We start from the raw sequence: 18,144 nt of genomic DNA on the forward strand, positions 1-18,144 counted from the left end.
GCAAAAACAACAGAGCAAGTGAATCCTCTGAGGGAACTGATTTTCTTTTGTTTCCTTTCTTATTCATACAAAAATACATTTTTATTACAGCTGGAGAGTGAATTTCATTGAACATAAATTTATGCAGGTGAGTCCTTTGTAAGAAGTATTCTGAATAAAATTTTTATTTCCTAGAAGATCGCTCTCTATTTCTTTATACTTTGTCTCGCATAGTTGTAGTTAATAAACAACAACATACACTGTCCTTAAAGTAGCTACTAGTTGATTCTTTAATCATTCCTACATTGACATCATCCTGCATTACTATACACCTTCTAATCAATCACACCATCTTTGAAATTTGCCTCAGACACCCTTGCAGTGAAAACATCAAGTTCTGGATTGGTTTTGGTGGTTTGTTTTTGTTTTTTTTTTTTTTTAACTCTGTAAATAGTTTGGTCACTATCAATGAGTTGCTTCAGGATAATACAGTTGTAGCTAACGTCAGAATGAGGCACAACACTGAAATCTGTCACATACTGGTTTTATTAGTAAAGATGGTGTTGGATCTTGCTGTCGTTTCCTAAGTTAAATTCCATCCTACTCTGACACTGTCTTCCTCAGGCACGTCAGGACCTAACAAGAATATGTTTAAAGTCTCACAGGAAACTTCTGAGATCAGGGAGGCAGAATGAACCAAGCTGTCAAAGAACCCACTTTTCTGCCTGTGCCATCCCCACATATGAGTTAGAAAAGCTCTAAATTTAGCACTGCTCTGAGGTGTTCAGTTGCCACTGCTTTCCAGGACATTTGCTGGAGACTGCTAGAGCGCAACGTGCTCTCACTCCATTCCTTCATTGGTGGTGGGAGGAGAAGCCCCTCCAGCGAGCAGTTGGGTTGTCCGTATGACCGATAGTGAAAATTAGCAGATTTGCCTATGATAAACCAGGCTGTCTGTGGCCGAGCCCAAAATAGAACCTTGCACTCCCACTCCTGTGACTTAATCACAAGCCTGCCTTTCTGTACTAAGAGCGATTCACAGTGCCAGCTGGCTTTGTAGGTTGTAAAGCAGACTTCAGAAAAGGGAAGCAACCAAGAAACTTCTTCAATCTCTGTCTGTAACAAAAAGCTCACGCTAGAAGTAATGCCACTGATGCACATTCTAAGCATAGCCATGAAATGTTATAAAACAGAACTGTATTAAGGATTGTGTATCCTGCACTTCCTGTATAAATTAGTGTATTTCCTCTGGCTGGACAGCTTATGTTCTGGAAACTTGGGCTAAGAACTTTTTTCTTTCTCTTTTTTTTTTTTTAATAGCCTCTAAGCACAATCACCTACTTATATATAAAGTATTTCTGAGGTAACCTTGTTGTAGATTAAACCCATCATCATACAGGCTGATTAGAAAGTCCTGACAGGGAAGTTAAACATGTTAAAGAAAGAAAACAAAACACCACCAGGTACTTTTTCGTATTACCTTAAAGAAATTTAAGTGCAACAAGTTTTCTGTTCAGCCAGCCGGTGGATGGCAGTGTTCAACCCATCATTTAGTTGTGTCTGGCTGGAAAGTGGTTGTGTAGGTGAGCTGCTTCTCACTCAGCAACTGATCACATCAATATGTAGGGAAAGAATATTTCATCAGTCCACAAATTAGTTTCATGAGTCAAACCTGCAATGACAGCCATCTGCAATAAGCAAGGTTGTATCGTTGTTATTTCTGAAACAAAACTATGCAAGTTTCCTACTGTCCCTTGGAAAAGGTCTCGGTGTTATTTCAAAATTAAATAGAAGACAGAGGTTTGATTTTTCCTATCGACTGCACAATCTAAAGGTAGGGAGATACATAGTCTCAATATGGAAAGTTATCTTAGCTTTTAAATTACTTGAGCAGTATCTAACATCCAGACATAATTCCTGGAATGACGTTACCAAGCCACAAGCAGAACCATAGCCAAGAGTCTTACCTGCACGTACTTAAACACGCTTTATGCCCAAAGCTTCTTCCAACCACCTTCCGCCCCAGCCTATTCCTGAAGCTCCCAGAGAAAGTTTGTCTATGTGCACTGGTTGCCTGACTTTGAATCAAACCCATTTGATGTTGCAATCTCTGCATGAATGCTCCTGTGCATTAAAGTTGGTTTACTTCAAATCCACTTTATCTAAATGAGAACCCAGAATAAACAAAAGAGCTGGCTCTACACAGTCCTTTGCACCAGTTTTGCCTAAAGTAATTTTCAATGACATCACATGACTTGCACAGGCAGGGTTTTACCTTTCCTTGCTGTCCAGTATTAAGAAGAAAGTTTTTGTAAGAGTAGGGCAAATCCAGGGTCTGCACAATCTAAGTAGCTAACAGATGGGATAAAGCCTAGAAAACTGCAGGTTGCAGAGCAAATTGTAACTATTCTGCAAGAGGGAGATGTGGGATAATTATGCCACTCAAGATCTCTTTCTAATGTCTCAGAAATTACACCTTTTGCATAAAACAAGATAGCTAATACTGGCTGAAAATCATATCTGCAGAACAACTCCATATTTTCTTATTGCCTCTAGAAACATCAAATCCACTTCTGAAGCAAGGTGCTCAGTCCCCCATATTTTTTGTGGCAATGATTTCCATAGTTTTATTATTCACTGTGTAAAAGTGAATCAGTTCCTTCATCCACCGTGTAAAAGTGAGTCATCCTTTGATCAGTTTTGGATGTGGCACTTTTAATTAATATGATATGGCACTTCTTCTCAACATGAGAACATTGCCAGAGTGATTTCCTTAACATCAGTTTTCCCTGTCTCCTTTGCCAGAGGAAATACAACTTACTGTTCATTCACGGAGTAACTCACCATACTGCTCCAGCAACATGCACAATCCTAATAGGCAGGATATTCCACAATTGCAAAAGACTACAGTCTGCAGCAGTTTGCTCCCTGAAATACATAATATAAAATAGACTGTATTTACATATAATTTGCTTAATTACAGATAAGAAACTGTTTTTTTTTTTTTTCTGCAACCAGGAGGCACAGTATGAGGTTTTTATTTATTTGTGTCAGTTAGTACCTCTGGTAGCAGAGGTGCTAAGATGTGAGACAATGCTGGGTTGGAACACATTGTACTTAAAAAGGAAGACAGCATTCCTATGCCAGTCACAAGCCTAAGAAAATTAAATGAAAAGCTTCAAAACCACTGCACTGGCAAGCAGAAAATGATAGATATTTGTGGCAGTTTAACAGAGCTCAATATAAAAAAAAAATTAAACTATTAATTGTTTGTCACTTTATTATTACAGAATAATTGCCAATGAAATTAGAAAACGGAAATGTACTTTTTGTATAACTCCTCTCATAATAGGAAAAACAAAATATTAACAGCACTGTCTCCTAAATTAGTAGGTGTAGAACTTCTTATCTCCTATTTCTGTACCCCACCCTCAGATCGTAAAAGAAATAGCTTTGTATGGCTACATTAAACTTTTTCATTACAAGTTGAAACATTGAAGTTTCTCAACTTACTGCATCTTTGGAAAAGCACCAGGTACGGAGTAGATGAATACAATGACCCTGCAGCTGCAAACTGATCTCGAATTCCAGTTTGCCTGTTTGGGTTTGGAAAAACATACGTAGAAAGGAAAAAATCACATAACTTAGAGACAGTGTCTTTGAAATTTAACCTTTTGTACCATCAAAACATCTTTAAGATAAAGAAAAATGCAAACAAATGTCAGGGTATAACAGACTCCTAGAAAACCTTCCTAATGCAAGGAGAACCAGCTGTGGAAAAGGCAACTTAGACCCCAAAAAAGTTTGTAGGTAAGTGTAGTATCTTTATCGTATCAACTTTTATAGTGAGAAAACACATACATGCTTTTTTGGCACACAAGGTTGTAACAGAAATACGCTCCCACGCTAAATACGCCCCTAACAATTGTTCTCAGGTTGTAATTGCATAGATAGCAATCAGAGCATCTGAGAAAAGGAGTGCTTGGTACTCACCTCTGCCTGCGGGCCTGGCCTTGTCTGCGTCCTATTATCACCGACCATTGTAGTTACAACCGTACTACCTACCACAAGGGAAGAAATAAGGTGTCTGTTTTTAGGAAGGGGGACAAAGGATATAAAATGTCCCATGTTTTACAGCTGTGCTTGGAAGATCACTAGAGACAAAAAGCCACTGAAAGCTGAAGGAGTATCTGAGTGAGTGGCTGCCCTAAGCGGAATTTCCTTGGGGACCCTGAAGAAAGAACAGCCAAGTGCCGAGGCCTGGACGGTACCTTCAGGAGCGTGCTGGCGAGGTGCTGACACCCTCGGGAGCTGCTCCGCTGCGGGGAGCCGACTGCCATACAGTACTAGGAGACACGGGCACCACGCTTCCACTGGTTAAACACATACAAGCTAGTACTAGAAACAGGGAAAAGCTGATATTAATCCTTACGCAATATCACTCAGACGAAGCAGTGGGGGATGAGCTACCTTTGTTACAGGACAAAGAAAAACACGGTGTCGCACCACACCCCTGTAACTAGGCCTTTGCACCGCCTAAGCGAGGCAACTGCCAGGAGAGTAACTCTTTCTCTTTGGGGTTGTTTTAAGACAACGCACACACACGATGACCGCAGGCCGAAGACGCCCGGCAGCAGGCAGGCACCAGCCGAGGGCCGGCATGCAGGACGGCCAGGGGCCTCCGCTGTGCGGGCGCTCGGGGGCGAAGAGCAGGGCGGGAACCCACGGCCCGGACGGCCGCCGGCACCTCCTGGGGCTCGGCCCTGCCCCGCTTTGCGAATCGTTCCTCAAAAACACGCGTGAAAATGCCCGAACACCACACAGCCACGCCGCCCCGGGACGCCCTTTCCCCCCCGGGGTCTGGCCCCCACAAAATGGCCCCCGCGTCTGGGGTCGAGGCGGGAAGGCATCCGGGCCGGGCCCGGCCGCCGCCAGCCCGGCTCCGGCAGGCGGGAGGAGCGGGCGGTGCCGGGCCGCGCCCCAGAGGCGGGTCCCCGCCGCTGCCCAGCGTGCGCCGCGCTCCGCCCCGGGGTGGCGGCGGGAAGGGCGGCCGGCGGCTGCAGCGGCGGCCGGAGGGGTAAGGGGAGCCGGCCCGCTGCGGCCTGTGCGAGCGGGGCGCTGCCGGCGGAGGGCGTCCGCCGCTGCGGGAGGCGCTCCCGGGGCGGGGCGGGGCGGGCGGCTGGGCTCGGTGCCCCGCTCCTTCGGGGGAGGCAGCCGCGGCTGCCGGAGGGCGCTGGGGGCTCCGGCGCCGGAGAGCGGCCGCGGTGCGGCCCGTGTGGGGAAGGGGCCGCGGCCGGAGGGCCGCCGCTCCCCTCCCCTCCCCTCCGTGCCGGCCGGGCCTGGCCCGCGCCCGCCGGCGTCCTGGCGGGTGTCGGGCTCGGCTCGGGCGGCGGCGGCCGTGGCCCGGGCGGGCCGGCCCGCCCTCCCCTCCGGCCGCCGGGGCCGCAGCGGGCTCGGCCGGAGGAGTGTCACCCCCTCGCCTCCCCCGCGGAGGCTGGGCCCGGTGGGTTTCCTGACTCCGGCAGCCCGGAGCGGGGCCCGGGGGTGGCAGGGGGCGGCGGCCCCGCCGGGGCCGGCAGCCGGGCGCAGCGGCCGCCGGGGCAGGAGAGCGGGTCGGGCCCTGCCGCCGGCTCCGGTTGCCGCTGAAACCGCCCCTCGGGCGCCGGCCGGGCCCGGGCCGCGGGGCTCCTTTCGGCCGGCGGTGCGGTAACCCGAGTTGCGGTGCGTGGGGGATCCAGCTGGAGCTCGGGCACCTTCCCGCCGAGCGGGGGGACCGCGGCCTTTTCGGCAGCTGCATCCATGGAGATGGGGTTGGCTTGCGGTGTTCTTTATCCCCACCTCAAAACACGCAGCACGAAGTAGTGACGCTGGGAGCGTAGGCTTCAAAACGCCCCTTTTGTTGCGATATTTGTGTGAGCAGCGGCACTTCTGATCGTCCCTGCTTTTCACTTAATTTTGGGCAGAGCAAGCTGAATAAACTAGTTCCGTCTGTTGAAAATGCGTTTAAACCTCTTGTCCAAACCTCTTGTCCGAGTGACTCTTTCTGGTAAACGCTTTTCCCTGCGTGATAAACTCTTTCTGCGACTACAGATCAATACAAACGCTTGCCACGTTGCCATTTGCTCATAGGTGCTCTTGCATACCCACCTCTGCGGAATTAAGATATTTCCTCTGCCTCGAGCTCTCCTTCGGCTCTGCTGGCAGAACTGGTCGGGGGCTGCGCTGTGCACGAGGGCAGGGAAATCAACTCTCTGAAAAGTAACCTGGCAAAAAATGATTTTTTTTTTTTTTCCCCTCTCCCCTCTAAGCTAGATCTCTTTCCTGACACAGTTGACAATATGGTCTCAGAAACAGTTGTGATGGCCCAGGGCCTGGCATGAGTGACCAGCTGGGAAACTGGGGATGGTAAGAGCTGTTTGAGCTAGCGGTACTGTGAGCAAATGTGATGGGCACCTTGGGATCAAATTATTCTCACTACCTGCATTTTGTTCATACGGACTAAATGGGTGTTTCAGGTTAGATATTGCCAGGCTGTTAATGTTTCCCTAAAGTCTAAATTTGTTTTAAAGTATGAACTTGGGTGACGCGTTTTAGGGTGTTCTAAGATAATTTAGTTGATGTAAAAAGGATCATGCAGATACTCAGGAAAATAATTTCAGAGTTACTGATTTGTCATTGTGGTTTCCTTTAAGACTATGAAAGGGTTATTGTAGTACATTAGTAACAGCTTTGGTTTCCATTGCAGTGTCGTGGGGAGTATATTTAAGTGGTGATAGAAAGTAGGCTTAAAGGAGTTAATTCACTGTGTATGGCACTGACCAAATTAATACTGTGCGTGGGTTTGGGATTCATCTGTTTTACATTGGAGAGTGTTACGATATTGCAACAAAAATTACTCAGGGGCTGGAGAAAGTGCAGAGAGACTATGAGAGAGCTCTCAAAGAGCTCAAGCTATGTATTTTGTATAAGAAAGATGACCAAGAGGTGCCTGGATTATAGCATGTAAGAGGGGAAAAAAAGCAAAAATCCCACAAAACCACATAGATGCTAAAAGGATGTGAATCTAGTAGAGGAAGGCTTACAAAAAATCAATATGTGGAAGTGGCTTCCATTTCAAGTGGTGAATAAGTGGGGAATAGAACAAACTGCCCGTGGGAAGTGTCAGGCTTTCGTATTGTTGTGTTTTCAAACCAGAGCCAGGTGCCTTCCTGGAAGAGATGCTTCAGCCAAATATGGTTTGCACTGGCCAGAGTAAGTGGTCCAACGGCCTGTTGCAGTCTTGATCATCTTGAATCTGTTCTAAAATACTGTATTATTTTAGGCCCCTGAGACATAGGAAGTTGCTAGGTTTCGCAGGAATTCCTCAGAGCTGGGAATTGATCACAGATCTGTAGATTCCCAGGTCAGTATCTTGGTTCCTTTTTATACCTTTAAGTAGCACCTTTTTTTTTTATTCTGAGTATATCTCAAGGTTATGAGGACATGTGATCACAGAAGAGAGGCGTCCAGGTAGCAAAGGACAGTTCACAGCCTGCAGTTATTGTAGTAAACCCTAGTGCAAGGGCAAATGTATTGCTGATGTTATAACCATGGCAGAATGGCTAAAAGGAAATAATAATTTGGTAAGGGGGTCAAATGTCAGATTACTTGTGATTTGTCAGTTGGAACAGTTAAAACCTAAAGTTAACAGCTTATTAATATGTCGGGGTTGATTCCAAAAGGCCATGATGCTGAGCAGCAAGCCAGTGGATCAGCCGGTAAATAATTCTGTGCTTTGTACACAGTTACGTGATGAGAAATACATTTCTGATACTTGAAGAGCTCCTGGCTATGAAGAAGAGTGGGGAGGAGCAAGGATGATGGTCTGCACTGGCAAACCACTAGAGCTTACTCAGCTCTATGGAGAGACTTTTGGGCTTACTTTTAGGTGATTTATTACAGTAGTAGGAATATGGTTGCAGCCATGATGGTGTAAGGATGTAAGTGAAGAAAGATTTGCAAGGGCAGGATATCAGTTGGTTTAATAGAAGATGTACTTGCAAAACGGAACGAGCTTTTGGGTGCACCAGCTCTTCTTCAGGCTTGACTTTCCTGTCTCTACAGGTTTCAACAGCAATGTCCTGGACGTTTTAAGCTGCTGCACCTCAAATCTTAGTGTGATGGAGAAAGTGTTGTTGATACTAACATTGTAGATAGGTTTAGGAAGCTCTTTATCTTAATGGCATGGTGGGCAGAAAGGATTCTAGAGACTACTCACTTTTTCAATTTTGTAGTAAGTACTTAGGGTGTATCTGCTTTGCTTATATGAGATACTGAAGGTGTGTCTGTGTATATATATATATATGGCTGTATTCAGAGATTAATCCTGAGATATTCAGCCTTGCCTGACAAAGTTGTGGTTAATTCTGAGTGCATTTGGCAGCAGTTCCTTAACAGGAGCGATTCAGTGCTGCAGTCTGTGCTGTAGCTGCTGCTGCTTCCAGAGATTCGTGGTTATTTTTTTTAATTACACTAGCTTTTCCTTCAGTACATACATTTTGTTTTTTTCTTCATCATTCTGAATAAAGTATAGTCACCTTCTTTACCAGACAGCTTCTTGCACTGCACTTGTCTTTCCCTGTAGATTCCTATATTGAAGGCAAACAGGCATTTTTCAAGTAATGACAGTATAGTTTTTAATGTATGACAACCATCTTACAGACTTTTTTTCATGTTGCCTCAGTGGAAGCTTTTATATGGCACTCCTGCAGTTCTCTGTGTATATGTATCTTCCCCCCCCCCCTTTGGTTTAGTCTGTATTTATGTAAAAGCGGTGGCTAAAAAGAAAGAAAAATATAGCATATGGACAGCATTAAAATATACTAACCTTTGTTACTAACTGGTGAGATTGTGTGCAAGAAACTGGCACAGATGGTGGTTTGCCAACTTCTGCTCTCTTTTCCTGGAAGTTGGGCCTGAGAAGTCCTTGCTAACCACTGGAAGCCTCTCTGTAAACTTTTTGGATGCTTAAGCATGTGAGGGGGAAAAAACCCTTATGATTATCCTGTTTGTACTGGCTATAGAGATACTGATATATGAAGTCCATGTATCGGAACTTAAGTACTTTAATCAAAAAACGGCATTTTACTGTTTTGATTTCCTGAAAAATTGATGTGGGTAAGGTAAAAGTTGTAAATATTTTCAGTGTGGTTGACACTGAAATTGGGAGATGATCTCAGGAGCTGGCAAGACCCTTTGAAAGATACTCGGTTTCTTATTGTTAAGCATGAAGTAGCTACCCTAATTTAGGTGGTTCTTGGCTAGTAAAGGGTAGGTACCCTTTCTCTTCTCTTATCTGTACCTTTTTGCTTAAGTATGTTGAGAGATGAATCCATTGAAGTGCTATGCTTAGTGTGGCATTGTAAAAGAAAACTTGCAATCTGTAAGCTTAATTTCAGCAGCCTGATAGCTTACGTCTGTAAGTACTTATTAGGGTGTACCCTGTTTTGGTATTTTTTCCCAGCAGGTAATTTCTAAACTGTGACCCTAAAGTATACCTCTATGCTGGAAATAACACTTCATATTACTTATTTTTTTCAGTGTACATAGACCTTAATGCAATTTGCTTGAGTGTTTTCTTTTAATGTGCTCATATCTGGGCATTTGAAGCTGATTAAATGCAGCACACATCAATATAATTCATCAATTTTTAAGCAAGCAAGCATTTGATCCAAAAGATATTGCTCTAAGAGTCAGCGAACTCTGGTTTTGGCAGAACTGCATAAATCCTGCAGTTAGGAATGCTCTGCTGAACCCACTGAACTTTGAGTCCTCAGAAGAGCATGCCAGGAACGGGTTTGGCCAATGGTATGATGTCAGATTGTGAGCTCCCGATGTCACAGCAGGAGGAGACATTTAGGAGTGGGGTGTTTGAGCTTGATTGACGACCCAGTGCGAACTTCAGAAGAGGTGTTCTAGTATGCCAGGGTAGGGAGAGACGTTCTCACGAGTGTAGTAGTATTTGGTAGTCACCTGGGGTCTCATTTGCTCAGCAGGTTGTCTGTGTTTATATAAATACACGGCAAACTGGACTGTTAAGTCTGATTCTGCTTCTTCTGTGACAGGTGACTTTTGATACAACCAGACATGTTAGTGAAGGAGCTACAAGGAAGAGAAGCCTGGAAAGACTAAAGCTGCAAGAACAGGAGCACATTCGAAAAAGGGGGAAAAAAAGAGAGGGGGTTGAAAGGTGAGAGTGTATTTTTAGAGAATGTCCCATTTTCTTGAGATTTGTTACACTACCTCATACCAAATAAAATCCAGAAAGAGTGGCTACTGTAAAAATCCAGGCTTTGAGGAAACGGGAGTCGGAGAACTTGAAGCAGTACTATGTAGTTTTCAGTTTGTGTAACTGTTAGAAAGAAAGGCATCATGATAATTCTGTGTATAAGGCATCAGATGGAGGGGTCTGGGTTATGAGAAAGGTTGGACTAAAGACATCCTGAGGTCCCTTTCAGATTGGACTATACTAGGATTCTGCAGGCCTGGAGTGAAATTGGAGAGCTGTTGCTCTCAAATTGCTCTGAAGCTCATTGCTTAAGATTCTGCATGTGGGCTTTTTGTATTCCTCTGTGCTGCAACATCACAGATTAATGTCTTTATGCCCTGAAGTAAAATGAATATAACGTTCATTTATAGGTGACTTCCAGTTGACTGGAAGGTCCAAAAACTAGAGATGAACACCTTTTCATCTTTCCCTCTACCCCTTTTTACGTGTAATTTTTTCATTGTTATCTTTACGGCAGCATTCTTACATTTTGTATATGAGTAATAGTAGTATAATGAAGTTTTAATTCTGTAGATCATATGTTTGGATAGCATCCTAAACTGTCACTAGTAATCAAGCATGTTACACACCTTCATATCTTAAAAAAACCCAACACTTAGAATGCGGAGCATAGCAACTCTAATGCTAGGTCTCTGAAAACATTGCTATGCTTCCATTGTCAATACCTTCTTATTAAAAAAAGAAGTTTAAACCCTTACTTGGTGAACACTTTGTTCCTTGAATTTTTTGGAGTTTTCTGTGATGTGTCATGTTGGTTGTTCAGTAGATCTGCTTTCTGCAGGACAAGGTTTCCAAAAAGTAGCGACAGCTTGTGGTGGTTTAACCCCAGCTGGCAACTAAGCCCCACACAGCCGCTCGCTTACTCCCCTCCAGTGGGATGGGGGAGAGAATCAGAAGAGTAAAAGTGAGAAAACTCGTGGGTTGAGGTAAAGACAGTTTTAACAGGTAACACAAAAGCCGCACATGCAAGCAAAGCAAACCAAGGAATTCATTCCCCACTTCCCATGGGCAGGCAGGTGTTCAGCCATCTCCAGGAAAGCAGGGCTCCATCACGCCTAACAGTTACTTGGGGAGACAAAATGCCATCACTCCAAACATCCCCTCTTCCTTCTTCTTCCCCCAGCTTTCTATGCTGAGCATGATGTCCTATGTTCTGGAATATCCCTCTGGTCAGTCAGGGTCAGCTGTCCCGGCTGTGTCCCCTCCCAACTTCTTGTGCCCCCCCAGCCTCCTCACTGGTGGGTTGGGGTGAGGAGCAGAAAGGGCCTTGGCTCTGTGTAAGCACTGCTCAGCAATAGCTAAAACATCCCTGAATTAGTCTTGTAATATCTCTTAAATGGGACCCTCATACTAATCTGTAGGGGAGGTTTATTAATTTGAGAATTAGATCCAAATGATTAGTCTCTAGTTGTGTCCTTGGAGACAAATGACGATGTGACTCTGTCGTCTTGGCTGTGCTTATAAAGAAAAGCCTAGAATATAAACCATTGGAAGAGACAAAGAACTTTCTAAATATGTGCATCAGTTGGATGCATGTCATCTCTGTGCCATGTTTTTTCAAACATGTTATTCTAACAAACAAGATTCCTTGTTAGCCACACGTGGATTGTTGGCGACTGGTTGCTTATTATTAGGACTTCAGAGACTTGCATCCAATTCCCCAGGACTCGGAATGTAAAACGAGTGTCATCTAAATTGTCCCATATTGATAATTACCTAGAAAAAGACGTGGTGATGAAAAGAAGTTCAAGAGAGAAAAAAGAAAGCTAAGCTCGAGAGGAGAGAAGAGAGGCAGATAGATGGAGATGAGAAACATCCCCCAAAGCAGCAGAAGGTACCAGCTGAAGAACAGCAGTGGCCAGAGAATATGCCTGAATGGGAAGAAAGGAAATCCCTGCTAGCTCAGAGAAGAGTGGAGTCTGTCAGACTGCTTACAGTGCTGTTAAACCGTGTGAAAGTAAGACTATTTTAAAACATATTTTAAATTTTGAAGGATATTTATTAGAGCTTGAATAATTTGCTAGACATTTGATGTCTTGATGCTAATTCAGAAGGATGCCTTGGGGACTGACCGAACGCTGAGAAGGCCTGAGGTCAAGACTTAGAGTCTTGTGACAGTCTGCTCTCAGTCTTGCCCTGAGAGCAAAGGTAGTGCATTTCCACCCAGAAACTTTGCCTTTGTTGCTTGTTCGAGGCCTTGTCGTTACTGAGTAAAAATAGGGCTGGGAGGGCTGTATCAGCTCTATTAGACTTGATCCAGCATTGCAAACAAGGAGTTTCAGGGCGGGGATGCAAATGATGCTATCTCTGCTTGTTTTGGTCTCACCTCTGCAAGTGAGAGAATTAAATTGGCATGGATTATGCCAGTTGCATTTCTAATAGCCTCTCTTTTGTGGCCGAGACTAAGCTATCAGTTTTATTCCAGTTTGATTCAGCTAACGTCTTGAGAAAGTCAGCAGAGGAGTGATAAAAATCTGAGTGTTTTCATACAGATTAATGTTTGGAGGTTTATTTTGGTGCTTTGGGCTAAAAAAAAAAGAAAATTTTAAATGAAAACGGGGGTTTTCATTTCTCAGGGGTGCTAACATGGCTTTGTCTTCACTATTTGCTAAGCAAAAATTTGCTTGCAGCTTTTAACAAGTGTATGTTTTCCCCAATCCTTAATGCTAAAGATTTCTAAAGGACTATAATTTACTAAGAGTTGAAGTCAGAGGCTAGCCTTGCTATTCTGCGTGACTTTTAGGGCCCCATAACATCTGACATTGGCTGCCTTAAGTTATGAAGGTGATGTGTTAAATAAACTCCCATTTCCTGGGTTTCACCACTTGGAAAGCTTTAGATTGGTTGTATTTGGACCCATTTAAAACAATGTATAATAAAGCAATTTATTCCAAATAAAATATTTGATCTGCAAAAGCGTAGTAATTTTACTGTTGCCTGCAATACTAGTTGTTGTGATGCTGTGGTCAAACAAAGAATAAATATTTTCTTATGCAGTTGCAGTGAGATAGATGAATTGGTTGAAAGGACCACTTTCTTATTTAATTGAGAATGCAGCTTTTGGAGATGATGAAATATCTGTAGTTCTAACTGAGGAATAGTGAGATTGTACAATCGAGCTCTGAACTAAGCCAAACTTATCCCTCACCTATGTGATTCTTCTGACTGTGGGACTGTTTGCTTATGAGTTTGCAGTTAGCACTCTTTATAGTGCTCAATAAATGTACATAATCACTTTCCTGACTTTTTATTTGAAGGATTTTGTGCAGTTGGCAAGTCAAAAAGTGGATCCTTCATTGGTCGTAAGGAAGGACGATTCCTTTTCTGAAACAGCATTAAAAGGCATACATCAGGAACTGGTTAACTCCCATTATCATACGCACAAAGAGTTGAAACATAAGGAAGAATTTAAGTGCCCATTAACCCCAAAAGGTAGCAGCTTATGTAGCGAGGAAGGAGATGTGAGTAACTTCCATGCATCTACTTGTCATATAGTCAGGACGATTTTAAATGATCCCTGTACAGCCCCGAGTTCTGATGGATTGCCTGGCAGAGATGTGTACAACTCCTTTGGCTGTGGATCTTTACTGATTACAGTTACGCAAGACTGCAGGGTCATCGAATCTCTCGATGGAAGGGACTACCCAACACTGAACGTAGTTCACACGCAGACAGTGTCTGATGAAGACAGTTGCAAAAAGCAAAAGGTTTATGAGACTGATGAATTCATCCATTATTTACTAAACTACTATCAGACACCGGGCTATGCACGTGTTTGCTTAGAGCCAAAAACCACTGCGAACAAGTCCTGGTGGAAGAGAGTGGTGTCTGATGATAATAGTGGTTTTGACATAAGCTTGAGTAACAAACATGGTCAGCACTTCAGGGAAGTGAGTCCTGTACAAAACTTCAACAAGAGAATTTGTAGTAGTGATGATAATTATAGACTGGTGATCACTGTTGCGGAACTTGAATCAACAGACTCGGTGTTAGAAAACAAGGCCTATGGGGGTAGGCTTGCAAAAAAGTTGCAAGTGCAGAGGAATGACTCACGCGCTGTTGATAACTTGCCACGTGCTGGACTGAATCATTCTTTGGATTGCACTGCTGTTATTCATGATAAGGAATTCAAACAAGAAGATGGTAGCGATGAAGGTACTGTACCACACAAAACACATAGATCTGCTTGCAGATTAAAGGATTTGTTGGAAGAGATCAGTGATCCTGAGTACTTTAGAGAGTCATGTAGCAGCTCAGTGAAGAGAACAGAAAGAAGGTGTGAAGAAATTTACAGCAATTGTAATACAGGGTGCTTGCCTGCAAGAGCCGGGGAAAGAAAATTACTGGTTTACCTTAAAAATGTAACTCTGGAAGGTCAAGAGAAGGAAAGCAGCAAATGTAGCTTCTGTTCTGATTCTGTCCATGAGGGCTTGGCAAGGCAGTGTGAACATAAGGTTAAAAAGTCATGCAAGAGGTCTAGTAGTAAATTAAGACGTGGAGGACAGAAAGGTGAGAGACAATCCAGGGAAGAGGAGAGAAATGCTCGCAAAATGAAGAAAAAGCGAAAAAAGCTTTCTTCTAATCTTTTATCTGATGAATGTGGCTTTTCAGAGATGGACAGTTGCACGCAGCTGGAGTCACTCAGAAAGATACAAAGAAAATGTAAGAAAATGATCCACAAAAAAGTGAAATTCAAGACACTTCACACCACCATGACAGCACCAGTTGTTACCCCTCATGATGGCTCACCACTTCAGGAGACCCTCCAGAGGACAGGTGAGAGAGAGTGGCACCAGAACTAAGGTGACTGAATTTGACAGGTCTCTGGCAGCTGAGGTTAGCTGTCCCAGCTCTTACAGTGATGAAGGGTAGAGTGTTTTTAAAGAGAGTTTTAAAAAGTATAAACATGGCATAAAAAAACAGTGCAACTTCTCTGCAGTTAAAAGTTTGTTCAGTTTAGCTCAGAAACACTACGCACAGCTGCAGTTGGAGAGTAGTATTTGTTAGTTAGCAGATAGGTGGTTACTCTGTTAATAACATGCATGCTAACAACTGAACAGGCTTTAGACAAAATGTTAGGCAACTCAATATGTGGTACATCTGGGTGGGAAGTACTGTCTGAAGTTAGTGAATTTATATATATGTAGTAATCTGATCTCCATACAGGATTACTACGTTTCTGGCTGTTGTTACTCACAACCCTTTCACAATTTACTATGCTTCCAGTTCGTTGGTGGATACCTTACAGCTACCTCCCCATACCCTTTCTCTCCCTGCCCGCTGACAAACTAATTTCAAGTAACTTTTTAATGTACTTATCTACAGGAGATGAGAGGAAATTAATGTTGAGAAGAGAGATGGATGCAGATGTCAGAGGATGCCCTCTATTTCCTCTTGAGATAATTCAGACAAACCCCTGCTCAGATACTTTCTGTGGAGCGGAGCCCAGAAGAGGATGCTGAACAGCTACTATATAATAGCTTTTAAGTTTTTATATAGAAGTGGGAGAAGAAAGCCCTTTGACCGTTAAAAGGTATACGAAATACTGGGGGATTTTTGCTTAGGTAATTCCTTCAGTTAGAATATCTAACTGGTGTAGTGAGCCACAAAACCAGAATCTGTGTTTGCCTTTTGGATAACAGAGGACCAAAACTTCCCCCAGGACCAGACAAACTTTCATGGACCAGTTGCTAAGAATTTGAAAGGGTACAGATTGAGATTTTGCAGTGTTATACTCTGATTAAACGTAGGGAACCATGTAAATATCAAAGTTAAAATATTTAGTAATAACGAGTCATTGGAAAAAACCATAGTTATGGAAATCCTAAAGCAAGCCTATGAAGTGCCTCCTCAATCAGACTGTTAAAATGATGGGACTGGAAGGTGTGGGGGACATTTATACTCAATTGTGGGAAGTAATAGATTTCCAAATATGAAAAAAATCCCATCTTTTGTAAAACCCACACTGGAAAAGTGCTTGTTTTCTATTCACAATTCTAGAGGTGTTTCTGAAAACTGGCTGGTCTTTGGGAGGAAGGATTTCACTGAACTTGTGCTAGTAGTAGATGTAGTGCTTCCAGGAATCTGAATGATTGTCTAAGCAAAGCTCTGAATGTTAGGTAGTGAAAGGGCAATGCTTGTCAGCATGCTGACAGTCCCCATATATATGCAGGTTGAAAATTTGCTCACAAGGTTTTGAAGGCACATGTAGCGAGATAGCTATTTAGTATGAGTTTGCTTACAGATAATTTCCAGAGGAATTGTGAAATGTTGTCAGATTTGTGCTGCATGTAGGTAAAAATGTGGAAATGCAGTCTAGGAGCTTGAGTTATATCCATATTTATTCAGCTGGCTATATTTAGAAGATGGCCGCAATTGCTTTTGGACAAAGTCCCTTAGCAAGATATAGAGGACCAGTCCTACTAAGTTCAATACACTGATTATTTCAGCTTTCTTTTTAGTATGCTTTATTTATTACATGTCAGTATACTAAGTTAATGTGATAATGTTGCCTTCATTACATAGAATCTTACCCATGTTTGTAACTTCTGCTCTAATAAATAGTAATAAAAAAAATACATTGTAATTGTTCATCGTAGCTAGGTTTTCCTCCAATGTTCAATACTGGCGACTCCTACAGGCATCTAAGCCAGATTTTATCAGTCTTCTCTGTTCACATGTTCAGATGCCGAGTGCCTTTTCAGGGTCATGAATGACAAATGGTTGCTACTCAAAGTACTGTTAATCTATTACTTTTATCTAAAAAGATCTTATTTTCTTGACAGAAGTATTTTCTGACTATTTTGGAGAACACTTATGCCCCTCTTAAGTCTCCTTTTTAGTATTTTATACAGTTATAATGAAGATCAACTATTGTATTTGTTGACCATGTAAAATGTTTCAGTTGCACTGATATGACATACCAAGGGTGTTTTTTCTCTATGCAATATTTGCGGATTAAAGATGACAAAACTTCCCCTTCTGTCAATCTATAGACCGTTCTGTGTCCTAAGTACCCATTTCCCATGAGACAGGCCTTTCGATTACAGGTGAGGAAGTATTTCTTTTTGTTAATCTGGGGGAGCAGGAACTAAAGATTTCCTTTGGTGTAAATTTCTAGTGTTTTATCAATATGTTGTCACAATACTCAATAACAAATAAATACACCGGTTCTGTAATTGCTCCTTGCGTTCACCTATATTGACTGAAACTGATAAAGCAAATCCTCTATCTCCAAGTCCTCATTCCGTGTAAAACATTGTTAGTAAATAAAATACACGTGCACTTTAAAATGTGAGACACCATTGTAATCTTCATACTGAAACAGAACTTTTGTGTTTCCTGTTTGTTTACTGGAGGCATTATTTAGAACCTGTTTTCAGGTGTTTTAATATTAATGCCCTACTTTTTCTATCAACACGCTTAATTTGAGCCCTATCCTTTCATACGCTGGGCTGCTCAGTATAGTTTTATTTATTATCCTGAAGGCTGATCGTTAAAGATACATAAAACAGTTTGCTTTAAAACTTTTAAAATACGTAGCTTTGTAGATTAAATTTCAATAGAGGAATAAATGTCACATCTCAAGTGTGAAAGCTACAGAATGTTTAGACAATTAGAACATTTAAAAGGTGAAAAGATGCATTAAAAGCAGCATTTATAGAGTTTAGCAATGGAAATGTGTAACATTGCTGGCATAATTTCACACCTTTCAGTTTGAGCCTGGTGTGTGCTGTTGTACCCAGCTGGCGTTTCAAGAGGTTGTTTTATGGCAACACTCTTTACTCTGACATGTATGAAGCAGGGCCCTGAGACTGCAGATCCTGCAATCAAATCTG

General features: G+C 42.8%; 1 protein-coding gene and 1 long non-coding RNA gene across 13 annotated transcripts; one reads left to right on the forward strand and one right to left on the reverse strand.

Annotated features, from left to right (window-relative positions):
- Positions 1–288: 288 nt before the first annotated feature.
- Positions 289–4,859, reverse strand: LOC128153898 (uncharacterized). The gene is made up of 5 exons (XR_008239141.1): positions 3,973–4,859; positions 3,493–3,575; positions 2,824–2,907; positions 1,460–1,651; positions 289–615 (listed from the first exon to the last, which is right to left on the reverse strand). It is a non-coding gene; the product is annotated as an uncharacterized LOC128153898 (long non-coding RNA).
- A 107-nt stretch (positions 4,860–4,966) lies between these two features.
- LOC128153737 (A-kinase anchor protein 17B-like) lies at positions 4,967–17,484 on the forward strand. 12 transcript variants are annotated; one of them, XM_052813417.1, is made up of 7 exons: positions 5,000–5,056; positions 7,301–7,381; positions 10,083–10,207; positions 12,027–12,263; positions 13,564–14,461; positions 14,918–15,082; positions 15,632–17,484. In XM_052813417.1, the coding sequence occupies exons 4-7, from the start codon at positions 12,174–12,176 to the stop codon at positions 15,766–15,768; spliced, it is 1,290 nt and encodes a 429-aa protein (XP_052669377.1). In that variant the 5' UTR covers positions 5,000–5,056; positions 7,301–7,381; positions 10,083–10,207; positions 12,027–12,173; the 3' UTR covers positions 15,769–17,484. The 12 variants fall into 12 exon arrangements, 8 of the variants coding, with proteins under 8 accessions (XP_052669370.1, XP_052669376.1, XP_052669377.1 ...); XM_052813409.1 differs by having other exon boundaries at positions 13,564–15,082; XR_008239079.1 differs by lacking the exon at positions 13,564–14,461 and having other exon boundaries at positions 5,001–5,056.
- Positions 17,485–18,144: the final 660 nt, after the last annotated feature.

The sequence above is a fragment of the Harpia harpyja genome, chromosome 18, assembly GCF_026419915.1.
Source record: "Harpia harpyja isolate bHarHar1 chromosome 18, bHarHar1 primary haplotype, whole genome shotgun sequence".
NCBI lineage: Eukaryota > Metazoa > Chordata > Aves > Accipitriformes > Accipitridae > Harpia > Harpia harpyja.